The sequence below is a fragment of the Rhinoraja longicauda genome, chromosome 3 (assembly GCF_053455715.1).
Source record: "Rhinoraja longicauda isolate Sanriku21f chromosome 3, sRhiLon1.1, whole genome shotgun sequence".
Classification (NCBI taxonomy): Eukaryota; Metazoa; Chordata; class Chondrichthyes; order Rajiformes; family Arhynchobatidae; genus Rhinoraja; species Rhinoraja longicauda.
In genome coordinates, this window is record NC_135955.1 from 13,382,242 (window position 1) to 13,393,202 (window position 10,961).

Below are 10,961 nucleotides of genomic sequence, written 5' to 3' on the forward strand. Positions count from 1 at the left end.
ATGGATCGGTTTAGAGGGATATGGGCCACATGCAGGCAGGTGGGACCTGTGTAGATGGGGCACGTTGGTCGGTGCGGGCAAGTTGGGCCAAGGAGCCAGTTTCCATGCTACAGTGTGAGACTCTATCTGACAATCAGCTCATTTCTGTGTCGCTGACTTCACTCACAATGACATTACCACGGGCACGGTATTTCATAAGAACCTCATGGTGCCATGGGATGCCTGAGGCTTTGAAGGCGCTCTTCAAATGCAAATTCAGTGAGAAAAGCCAAGAGCTCTGTGAACATGGTAGGAGGAAGTGTGTTGTCATGAGGGCTTGTGGCATTTATGGTCATAGTGTGGTATAAGTGGAGAATCAAGTAATAATGTGTGGATGATTACCAGAAAGCAAGCGCAACTCACTAAATTAATCAGCTCAAATGGCCTGATTGTCATTCACCCTCGGGTAAAGAGAGCATAGAACATTGAACAGGCCCTTCAGCCCACAATGTCTGCACTGAACAGGATGCCAACTTAAACTAATCTCATCCGCCTGCAAGTAATCCATATAGGGTCATAGTGTGATACAGTGTGGAAACAGGCCCTTCGGCCCAACTTGCCCACACCGGCCAACATGTCCCAGCTACACTAGTCCCACTTGCCTGCATTTGGTCCATATCCCTCGAAACTTGGCCTATCCATGTATCTGTCTAACTGTTTCTTAAACGTTGGGATAGTCCCAGTCTCAGCTACCTCCTCTGGCAGCTTGTTCCATACACCCACCACTCTTTGTGTGAAAAAGTTACCCCTCAGATTCCCATTAAATCCTCCCCTTCATCTTGAACCTATGACCTCGGGACCTCGATTCCGCTACTCTGGGCAAGAGATTCTGTGCATCACCTGATCTATGCCTCTCATGATTTTATACACCCCTAAAAGATCACCCCTCATCCTCCTGCGCTCGAAGGAATAGAGACCCAGCCTACTCAACCTCTCCCTATAGCTCAGACCCTCGAGTCCTGGCAACATCCTCGTAAATCTTGTTGAATGCCTTACAGAAATCCATGTATACAGCATCTATAGCTCTGCCCTCATTGACCTTTTTGATTACGTCTTCAATCAGATTTGTGAGACACGACCTCCCACGTACAAAACCATGCTGACTATCCCTAATCAGCCCTTGCCCATCCAAATGCCTGTATAACCTATCCCTCAGAATATTCTCCAGTAACTTTCCACATACAGATGTTAAGCTCACCGGCCTATAGTTCCCAGCATTTTCCCTGCAGCCCTTCTTGAATGGAGGTACATTTGCCACCCTCCAGTCTTCTAGCACCTCTCCTGTTTTTAAGGACGACTCGTAAATTTCAACCAGGGCTCCCGCAATTCCCCCTCTATTCCCTCCATTCCCTGTGTATCTAAGTGCCTATCTAAAAGCCCCTTAACTGTCCCTATTGTATCTGCCTTCACCACTCCCTCTAGCACACTCCAATCACTCTGCGTTAAAAGAAATTCCCCCACACATCTCCTTTAAACTTTACCTCTTTTACCTTAAAGCTGTGCCCTCTTGTCTTTGACATTACTACTCTGACGGGAAAAAGGTTCTCACTGTCTACCTTATCTTTAGACTTTTACACCAGACTTCAGAGGCATAGCGTGGAGACAGGCCCTTCGTCCTGCCCATAGGCCAGTGGTTCCCAACCTTTCAAATATAGCGACCCATTTTAGAACAAGCAATCATGAAGCGACCCCAACCCTTAAAATATCTTATATATACATTCGGTTTTTGTACAACAAACTGCCATATATTGCGATTATTGAATTATAGATTATTTATTCATAAAAAATTCCAAAGCTCCTACAAACATTAATTAATTGCAAATCAATTCAAAATTGTTCGAACACACAAATTTCCACCGTTATGTAAAATATGTTTATGAGCCGGTGATCGCGGGCTTGCGCCGCTAACGGCGTCCTGGTGCGAGTGTGGAGATGCCGCGCATGCGTGCTGAGTACAGAGTGAGGAGATTCCGCGCATGCGTACTGAGCACTGCCGGACCGCAGCGCCCTCTATCGAAACCTCAATAAGGGGGGGGGGCATTGCTTTAAAACCTGTGTAACTTAAAAAATATGCGACAGAATTAAATAAAAAAATCATTTTCCAGCAGCGAACCGCATGCTGATTAAGGCGGTACAAAAATCGTGGCGCTACGGTTCACCGACATCGTGGAATATATATATATAGATACAAGATCTGAGTTTTAATAGTATATAGATAGATAGATTCATATCAGCTCAAAATCATTTAACGACCCCATGGCATTGGTGTCGCGACCCCGTTTGGGGTCGCGACCCACAGGTTGGGAACCACTGCCATAGGCTAACACTGTCCTGCACACAAGGGACAATTTTACTAAAGCCACCCAACGTAGAAACCTGCACGTCTTTGGAGAGTGGGAGGAAACCGGAGCACCCGGAAAAAACCCACGCGGTCACAGGGAGAACGTACAAACTCCATACAGACAGCCACCATTGTCAGGATCGAACCTGGGCCTCAGGCACTGTAAGGCAGCAACTCTATCGCTGTGCCACAGTGCCGCCCATAATCTATGGCCCAGATAATTCTATATGGTTCTGTCAGGTCTCCCCTCAGCCTTTGACATTCCAGAGGAACCAATCCATGCAAGTTTGTCCAATACTGAATACTCTCTAATGCAGGCAGTGATTTTTGCATTTGTGGAGAACAGAATCCAGTTGAGGTCAAGGAATGATCTTTGATATGCGGCAACTGTGGTTTGTAGGCAGCATTCTGTACCACAGTTGTCGGATACTTTACCTTTGGTTCAATTCTACAATGTTCTTTCCTCCTCCTGCATATCAAAGATCATTCCTTGACTTCAACTGGATTCTGTTCTCCACAAATGCAAAATCTTTAGAATTGAGCACAGGTTTGGTTGGGTAGTTGAAGCAACAACTTTGGAGCGCAGGAGGATAAAGGGTGATCTTTTTGAGGTGTAGGTGTCTTATATAGTTGTCTTATAAAGGGCAGCAGAGTGGTACAACGGTAGAGTTGGTGCCTCACAGCGCCAGAGACCCCGGGTGGATTCCTGACTGCGGGTGCTGTCTGTACAGAGTTTGTACCTTCTTCCCATGACAAGTGGATTTTCTCCGGAAGCTCCGGTTTCCTGCCACACTCCAAAGGCATACAGGTTTGTAGGTTAATTGGCTTCAGTGAAATTATCCCTTGTGTGTAGGAAGGATAGTACTCGTGTACAGGGTGATCGCTGGTCAGCGTGGACTTGGTGGGTCAAAGGGCCTGTTTGTATGCTGTATTCCCAGTGGTAAAAACCAAACACAGAATCATCACTGAAAAATCCATCGATAATTTCCAGAGAGGCATAGAGGAGAATTACTGAGATGTTGTTAAATGGAAGGTTAGAGTCATAAAGCATGGAAACAGGCCCTTTGGCCCAACTTGCAAATCCCGACACACATGCCCTTTAAGGCAGTCCCACCTGGCCACATTTGGCCCATATCCATCCAAACCTTTCCTATCCATGTACCTGTCCAAATGTCTTTTAAATGTTGTTGTTTGGCCTCAACTGTCTCCACTGACAGCTTGTTCCATATACCGACCACCCGCTGTGTGAAAAAGTTGCCCACAGGTTCTTATTAAATCTTTTCCCCCTCACCTTACACCTACAGAGAAGGAAACAGCATTAACATTAGAGTCTGCTTTCATTCCTACAGAATGAAAGATCCCTGGGTTACAGACACCGACTTATGGACATTCCTATATATGAACAAGCTCACATTATATTATTGAATTTAAAAATCTGACCTACATTCATTCCTGCTAGTTAGACCACAAGACATAGGATCAGAATTTGGGCATTCCACACATCGAGTCTGCTCCGCCATTCAATCACGGCTGATCTATCTTTCCCTCTCAACCCCATTCTCCTGCCTTCTTCCCCATAACCATTGATGCATTTTCACACAGAGGCTGGTGCCTATATGGAACGAACTGCGAGGGGAAATGGTTGAGGTACAATAACAATATTTAAAATACATTTGGACAGGTATATGGATAGAAAAAAGTTCAGAGGGATATGGGCCAAATGCAGAGTGGTAGAAACAGTGTAGTTGGGGCATCTTTTTGGCATGGGTAAGTTGGGCCGAAGGGAGTGTTCCTGTGGTGTACGATTGCATGACTATAACCAGAGGAAGTAGGTTTAAGAGTTATTGCCTCGTAGGACTGGCTTAGATGGGCATCTTGGTCGGCATGGATGAGTTGGGACAAAGACTCTTGTCAGTCAGCTTGAATTAAAGTGAAAAGGACTGCATTCCTATAGTGATTTGATCATCCTTCTCAGAATGGGCGGCAGTGACGCAGTGGTAGAGTTGCTGTATTACAGCGCCAGAGACCCGGGTTCAATCCTGACCTCAGGCGCTGTCTGTACGGAGTTTGCACGTTTTCCAGGTGCGCTGGTTTCCTCCCACATTCTGAAGACATGCAAGTTTGTAGGTTAATTGGCTTCTATAAATTGTCCCCAGTGTGGAGGATCTAACTAGTGTACCGGTGATTGTTGGTTGGTGTGGACTAAATGGGCCAAAGGGGCTTTTTCTACACTATCTCTAAACTAAACTATGTACCGAGATGCAGTGAAAAACGTTGTTTTGGATACAATCCAGACAAAACATGTCATACATGACTATAATAGGTAGTGCAAAGAGGATGGGCACAGAGTTCACATATAGTGTTACAGCCACAGAGAAAGTGTACAGGTGATCACTGGTCAGCATGGACTCGGTGGGCCGAAGGGCCTGTCTCCACAATGTATCTCTAAACTAAACATCACAAATGCCTGCACAGGCATTGGTGTTTTCGTGAAGAATAGATGTTGTGTTGATGTGGTAAGTGTGGCCACAGTGGTTCAATATGTACGCAGTTAAGCTCCCACAGAGAGCAGTGAGTGGGGCAAAGGGGAGATAGTCTCCCTGCTTGTACAAACTGGGCACCAGGATCCATCTTCCTTGGCCGAGCATCTCACCCAAAACAATGGCACCCATGGCAATCCCACACTCTAGAGGTTTAGCTTAGCTTAGCTGAGTTTAGAGGTACAGTGTGGAAACAGTCCCTTCGGCCCACCGGGTCTGTGCTGACCAGCAATCACCCCATACACCAGCACTATCCGACATACTAGGGACAATTTACAAATTACAGAAGCCAATTAACCAACAAACCGTACCTCTTTTTGGAGTGTGGGAGGAAACCTACGCGGTCTCAGGGAGAACGTACAAACTCTGTACAGACAGCACTCGTAGTCGGGATTGAAACAGGGTCTCTGGCGCTGCAAGGCAGCAACTCTATCGCTGTGCCACCGTGCCGTCCACAAGGCCATTTGGCCCACCGAGTCTGTACTAACAATGAAGAGCAAAACTATTTGGGCGGCACAGTGATGCAGCCGATTGAGTTACAGCCTCACAGTGCTGGAGACCCGGGTTCTATCCTGGCCTCGGCTGCTGCAAGTTCTCCCTGTGACCACGTGGGATTTCCTCCTACATCCCTAAAATGTGCGGGTTTGTTGGTTCTTAGTATGGAGGGAGTGGGTGGGAAAGTGGAATAACATAGAACTAATGTGAACAGGATGGTCAGCGTGGACTCAGTGGGCCGAAGGGACTGTTTCCATGCTGAATCACTAAACTAAATGGTCCCATTTCTTTTTCTAGTGGTTTTAGATTTTTAGATTTAGAGATACAGCGCGGAAACAGGCCCTTCGGCCCACCGAGTCCGCGCCGCCCAGCGATCCCCGCACATTAACACTATCCTACACACACTATGGACAATTTTTACATTTACCCAGTCAATTAACCTACATACCTGTACGTCTTTGGAGTGTGGGAGGAAACCGAAGATCTCGGAGAAAACCCACACAGGTCACGGGGAGAACGTATAAACTCCGTACAGACAAGCGCCCATAGCCAGGATCGAACCCGAGTCTCCGGCGCTGCATTTACTGTAAGGCAGCAACTCTACCACTGTGCCACTGTACCACCGGGTCAAGCGAGGTTAGAGGGCATAGGATTAAGGTAAGAGGGGACAGATTTAACAGGAACCTCAGGGGCTCTGAGAAGGTAGTTCGTATCTGGCATGGGCTGCCAGAGGAAGCTGCAGAAATGGGTACCATTACAACTTTTAAAAGATATTTGGACAGATTTATGGTTTGGAAGGGTTGAGATGGATATGGGCCAAAAAGGACTAGCCCAGTATGCCAACTTGGTCAGCATGGACATGGTGGGCCGAAGGGCCTGATCCCATGCTGCATTGCTCTAAGTCACCACCCAATGTCCTTTCCCCAGGTAGGACAGAATCTGTTCCCACCTCTTTGAGTCTCCGAGTCTGAAGAAGGGTTCCGACCCAAAACGTCACCCGTCCTTTTTCTCCAGGGATGCTGCCTGAACCGCTGAGTTACTCCAGCACTTTATGACTATCTCTGGTACAAATGGCTGGTTTCCCTACTACCACTGTCTGCATTAAAACAATCTTTCTCCACACTTCCTTCACTCAGTCATCACTAGTTATTAGTGAACTAATTCACCAGCCACAGACATCACTCCCCACGCTGCCTTCTGGTCACCCTCTCCTTCCCCGCACTCGCATAAATTATGACAAAGGTGTCCTTCCCAGATAGTTCTTAATGACTCAGATGGCTTTCCATATCACTGCCTCGGCAAGGCCACCAGCATAAGCAAGGACCAGTCTCAACCCCGGTCACTCCCCCTTCTCCATTCTCCCATCGGACAAGAGGTACAGAAGTGTGAAAACGCACACCTCCAGATTCAGTGACAGTGTCTTCCCAGCTGTTATCAGGCAACTGAACCATCCGATCACCAACTATAGAGCTGTCCTGAGCTACTATCTACCTCATTGAAGACCCTCGGACTATCTTAGAGTCATAAGTCATACAGCGTGGAATCAGGCTCTTCGCCCAACTTGCCTACACCGACCAACATGTCCCATCTACACTAGTCTGACCTGCCTGCATTTGGCCCATATCCTCTAAACCTATCCTATCCTATTAAATGTCACATCTCCAAGTTTGCGGATGACACAAAGCTGGATGGCAGTGTGAGCTGCGAGGAAGATGCTATGAGGCTGCAGGGTGACTTGGATCGGTTGGGTGAGTGGGCAGATGCAGTATAATGTGGATAAATGTGAGGCTATCCACTTTGGTGGCAAGAACAAGAAGGCAGATTATGATCTGAATGGTGTCAGATTAGGAAAATGGGAGGTGCAATGAGACCTGGGTATCCTTGTATATCAGTCATTGAAAATAAGCGTGCAGGTACAGCAGGCAGTAAAGAAAGCAAATGACATGTTGGCCTTCATAACGAGAGGATTTGAGTGGCAGAGCAAAGAGGTCCTACTGCAGTTGTACAGGGCCTTCGTGAGACCACACCTGGAGTATTATGTGCAGTTTTGGTCTAATTTGAGGAAGGACGTTTTTGCAATTGAGGAAGTGCAGCATAGGTTCACCAGGTTTATTCCCGGGATGGCGGGACAGACATACGATGAAAAGATCTAGATCTACTGGGCTTATATTCACTGGAATTTAGAAGGGTGAGAGGGGATCTTATAGAAATATATCAAAATTCTTAAGGGATTGGACAGGCGAGATGCAGGAAAAATGCTCCCAATGTTGGGGGAGTCCAGAACCAGGGATCACTGTTTAAGAATAAGGGGTAGGCCATTTAGGACTGGGATGAGGAAAAACCTTTTCACCCAGAGTTGTGAATCTGTGAAATTCTCTGCCACAGAAGGCAGCGGAGCCAATTCACTGGATGTTTTCAAGGAAGAGTTAGATATATCTCTTAAGGCTAATGGAATCAAGGGTTTTGGGGAGAAAGCAGGAATGGGGTACTGATTTTGGATGATCAGCCACGATCATATTGAAAGGCTGTGCTGGATCGAAGGGCCGAAAGGCCTGCTCCTGCATCTATTTTCTACGTTTCTATGTTATCCATGTACCTGCATGTATGTTTCTTAAATGTTGCGATAGTACTTATATTTAATCGGACTTTACTGAACTTATCTTGCACTAAACATTATTCCCTTTATTCTATATCTGTACACGGCTTGAATGTTATCATGTAGAGTCTTTCAGCTGACTGGTGAGCATGCAACAAAAGGTTTTTATTGTACCTTGGTACACATGACAATAAGCTAAACTAAACTAGCAGCATCAGGACTTAATTAATTCCTTGTTCAAAGTTTCCCTTCTGCCATAGTGGGAGATGATTTCAGGGACCAGTGGCCTGGTACTCTGGGTGTTACCAGCCCAGAAATACCACCAGTGTGCAGGTTCCCAATGTGACCTCCTGTACATTGGCAAGATCAAGTGTAGACTCAGCAATAGTTTCGCCAAATACTCATGCTCAGTCCACCAAGGCCAACCGATCTCCCGCTTGCTAACCATTGTAACTCCTCTTCCCAGGAGAGAAGGTTCTCAGCAGATGGTTGGACAAAGGCCAGAGATGATACGACCAAAGATGTGAGATAAGGAAGTACAAATTGTCAAGCCAGAGGAAGGAATGAAGGGGAGTGATGTGTGTGTAACCAGGCAGGGCTGGGGAGAAGTTGTTTATTGGTTAATTACCTAAAATTGGAGAATTACTTGCATCTACAATCGACTGGTTAATTATATCAGGTTTAAGGTGAGGGGGCAACGATTTAATAGGAACCCAAGGGCTAACTTTTTTTACACAAAGGGTGGTGGGTGCATGGATCGGGATGCCAGAGGAGGTAGTTCAGGCAAGTACTATCGCAACGTTTAAGAAACAACTAGACCAAGTGGACCCGTTGGGGCCCAAACCTCTCCTGCATTGGTTGCAGCACCCTCTCCCTCCCCTGCCCCTTCTCCCTCCCTTCCCCCCCTCTCCCTCCCTTCCCCCCCTCTCCTTCTCTCCCTCCCCTGCCCCTTCCCCTGCCCCTTCTCCCTCCCCCTCCCCTGCCCCTTCTCCCTCCCCCTCCCCTGCCCCTTCTCCCTCCCCTCCCCCTCCCTTCCCCCCCCTCCCTCCCTTCCCCCCCTCTCCCTCCCTTCCCCCCCTCTCCCTCCCTCCCCCCCTCTCCTTCTCCCCCTCCCCCCTTTCTACCTCCCCCTCCCTTCCCCCCCTCTCCTTCTCACCCTCCCCCCTTTCTCCCTCCCCCTTCCCTTTCTCCCTCCCCCCTCTCCCCCTCCCCTTCAACCCCCCTTATCCTCCCTTCCCTCTCCCCTTTCTCCCTCCCCCTTCCCATCCCCCTCAACCCCCCCCCCCCCCACCCCCAGGAGATAGATTTAAACTTTAAAATGCGAACAACTTAAAAAATATAACACCGATTCCTTCCATTAGCACCAAAGGGGCGACAGTGAGTAAGGCGGGCCTAAAATTGTCGCACTATCGTGCGGCGTTTTGGCTGTAGTTCAGTAACAAACAAACAAACAAACAAGAGTTTTAGTATATAGATTAGACAGATACATGGATGAGGCAGGTTTAGGGGGACGCAGGCAGGTGGGACTAGTGTAGATGGGACATGTTGGTCGGTGTGGGCAGGTTTCCACGTTGTATAACTAACTCTCTTTGTTCAGTGCGGCCTTTGGGACTCACCTCATTGAGCCGCTCCTGCTCTCTCTGGCAGTCCTGGGCCGAGTCCGCCTGCTCCTTCTTCACCCTGTCGATCTCGTGTAGCAGGCCATCCAGCAGCGACGGCGCCACGCCGGGCAAGGAGCAAGGGGCTCCTTGAGCAAGGAGCAAGGAGCTGCTCTGGTAAGCGGCCAGGCGGGTTTGCAACTCCTGAAGCAAAGCCTCCTTCAGCGACAGCTGCTCGCCCAGGCGGCGCACCTCCTGCCTGGCTTCGTGGTAGAAAGTGCCCACGGTGGAACAGCTCTTCAACTTGCCCGTCAGCGACCAGTTCTCCTTCTGCAACTTATCCACCAGCTCTTGTAACTGCCCGAAACTCGCCATCAGTCTGTGCTCGCCGACATTGTCCACAGACATTGTGCAGGCAGAAGTCAAAGCCAAAAGGAAAAATCCAAACAAAAACCCCAATAAAACAAAAAGCAGCGAAACAAAATTGCCTGTTGAAAGTCGAGCAACGAATGTCTCCGATTAAGACATTATTAAAACATCGAAATAAGTGGAATGTTGCCCGTTGAATACATTGAGACAAAAAGTATCTAAATCTTGATACATTTTTACAGAAGTATCAAATTTCTAGAGGGGGAAAAAAAAGTAACTAACCCCTCGATCTTTATCTTGTTAAAATAATAACTAAAAACCTTGTGGGTAAATGCTGGTTCTAGGAGTCTGAGTGAAGATTTGACACGAGCAGTGAATGTGAAGATTGTTCACCAGCAGCCACTGAATACCTTCCATCCCGTCGCCGTGTCATTTCAGAATCCACCGCGCCGGGGGTTTCCTCTCTGGGAATCCCCCCCCTCTCCCTCTCCGGGTTTTTCGCGGACTTTTTTTTATTTTACCTTCTCCGGCTCACGGAGAACATCGCACGTGTCTGGTTTGTCCCAAGAAAACAAAATCTCCAACCGTGTTTCCTTATGAGAAATTAAAGGCGGACAGCTTTTTTTTTGGCAAAGTTGGGTACTGGAACGAACTGGAAGGAAGTTGCATGATTTGGTGGACGCTTCGAGTGACGTTCAGACGCTTCCTTTCCTGCCCCACGTGTCACGTTTACGCAGTTGGAGCAAGCAAGCCTTTCCAATCATCGGCCTTTCCACCAGTTATGAGCTTGGGTATTGGTTTTGCGCAGTTCATTGTCCGCGGCTGGTTCCCTTGGCGTCTTGTCAATATCTTGTCTGCCTGTCTGTATCTTGACGTATAATCATCATCACTGGTTGTCAATAGCACGTGAAGATCTTGTCAAGATCAATACTCGCCAATCTCAATGTCTTATCAATATCTTGTCCATAGTCAATATCATCAAT

General features: G+C 47.7%; 1 protein-coding gene across 1 annotated transcript in view; it reads right to left on the bottom strand.

Moving 5' to 3' along the window:
• The window catches only part of tnip2 (TNFAIP3 interacting protein 2), a 29,060-nt gene extending 18,437 nt beyond the window's left edge, over positions 1-10,623 (bottom strand). The window contains exon 1 of the mRNA XM_078431921.1: positions 9,628-10,623. Coding sequence (XP_078288047.1) covers positions 9,628-10,017 — 390 coding nt within the window. The 5' untranslated portion in view covers positions 10,018-10,623. The remainder of the gene's footprint in view (positions 1-9,627) is intronic.
• Positions 10,624-10,961: the final 338 nt, after the last annotated feature.